The sequence below is a fragment of the Lepidothrix coronata genome, unplaced genomic scaffold (genome assembly GCF_001604755.1).
Source record: "Lepidothrix coronata isolate B3197 unplaced genomic scaffold, Lepidothrix_coronata-1.0 Scaffold502, whole genome shotgun sequence".
NCBI lineage: Eukaryota > Metazoa > Chordata > Aves > Passeriformes > Pipridae > Lepidothrix > Lepidothrix coronata.
The window spans coordinates 24,301-26,090 of NW_016690682.1; the positions used below are offsets into that span (position 1 = coordinate 24,301).

A 1,790-nucleotide genomic window follows, 5' to 3' on the forward strand; every position below is an offset into this window, starting at 1 on the left:
GGGAAAATGGAGGGAGAAGCTGCATCCCAAGGAATGTGGGAATTTGGGAAAAGGTGTCTCCAGGCAGGGAATGAGCCCCGGAATTCCGGGGAAAACGGAGGGAGAAGCTGCATCCCAAGGAATCCCAGGAAGACCGGAAGCTCTGGAATACTTCTGGCTTTATTTCCCGAAGGTTTAAGGCAGCGCTAATTACCGACTGTTAATTACCAATCATTAATCATCGATTATTAATCATTAAGTATCGATCACTAATTAATTCTCGGCTCATTCAAAGCCCAGGGAAAAGCCCCGGGATGGGATCAGGGATCTGGGGAAGCTCCAAGGGATGGATCCAGCCCCAAATTCCCACAAAACCCCCCCCTCCCCTTTTCCAGGGAGGTGCTTGGAGCTCTTCCCGCCTCCGGCTCATCCATCGGCTTGTATTCCCAACCCAAAGATTCCCAAAGATTCCCAAAAATTTTGGCTCCAGGGCGGGAAAATCAAAGCCCGGAGATGAAAAATTCCGCCCCCGAAAGGAAAAAATTCCAGCGGCAAAGGCACGATTCCAAGGGCAAAGGCACAATTCCAAGGGCAAAGGGACAATTCCAAGGGCAAAGGGACAATTCCAAGGGCAAAGGGACAATTCCAAGGGCAAAGGGACAATTCCAATGGGAATTCCAAGCCCTGGGCCCCGGGAGAAGGGGATGGAGGGAAGGGAAAGGTGGGAAAGGCTCCTGTTCACAGTCGGGAATTCCCAGGAGAAGGGGATGGAGGGAAGGGAAGGGAAAGGCGGGAAAGGCTCCCGTTCACAGCCGGGAATTCCTGGGAAAAGGGAAAGGAAAGGCAGGAAAGGCTCCCGTTCACAGCCAGGAATTCCCGGGAAAAGGGAAGGGAAGGGAAAGGCTCCCGTTCACAGGTGGGAATTCCCGGGAAAAGGGGATGGAGGGAAGGGAAAGGTGGGAAAGGCTCCTGTTCACAGCTGGGAATTCCCAGGAAAAGGGAAGAGAAAGCCAGGAAAGGCTCCCGTTCACAGCCAGGAATTCCCGGGAAAAGGGAAGAGAAAGCCAGGGAAGGCTCCCGTTCACAGCTGGGAATTCCCAGGAAAAGGGAAGAGAAAGCTGGGAAAGGCTCCCGTTCACAGCCAGGAATTCCCAGGAAAAGGCAAGGGAAGGGAAAGCCGGGAATGGCTCCCGTTCACAGCCGGGAAATCCCGGGAAAAGGGACGTCCGGCGGGAGCCCTTCCAGCCACTCCAGCAGGATCCTGTTCACCTCCGCCGGCCTGCGGGGAAAGCCGGGAATGGGCCGGGAGCCGGAATTCCCGGGAATGTTGGGAAGGGGGGGGATTATCCCGGCTCCCACCTTTCCATCTGCGTCCAGTGCCCGCATTCCTCCAGGTGCTCCCGGCGCAGCCGCGGGATCTTGGGAAGAGGGAGGGGGGGAAAGAGGGAAGGGGGAGGGTCGGGGTCGGATCCCGGCATTCCCGGCTTTTCCTTTGGGATCCCTGGTGGGCTGAGGGTCGGGAATTGCCGGGCTTACCCAGTTTTCCATGCCCTTGCTGAGGCTGGGAAGCAGCACCGGGTCCTTCCCGGCCGTCACCATCAGAGCCGGCAGCGGGATCTGCGAGGGGATCCACAGGGGGATCCAGGGATCCACAGGGATCCACAGGGATCCAGGGGGATCCAGGAGGGATGGGGGGATCCAGGGATCCACAGGGATCCACGGGGATCCACCGGGATCCAGGAGGTATGGAAGGGATGGGGGGATCCAGGGATCCACAGGGATCCACGGGGATCCACCGGGATCCAGGAGGT

The 1,790-nt window shown here is 57.8% G+C and overlaps 1 protein-coding gene across 1 annotated transcript in view; it reads right to left on the minus strand.

Annotated features, from left to right (window-relative positions):
* Positions 1-141: 141 nt before the first annotated feature.
* EPHX2 (epoxide hydrolase 2) overlaps positions 142-1,790 on the minus strand; it is a gene marked incomplete at its 5' end in the record, with an annotated part of 14,260 nt that continues 12,611 nt past the window's right edge. The window contains 3 exon segments of the mRNA XM_017839829.1: positions 142-1,258; positions 1,339-1,397; positions 1,516-1,596. Of these exon segments, the coding sequence (XP_017695318.1) occupies positions 1,174-1,258; positions 1,339-1,397; positions 1,516-1,596 (225 nt within the window).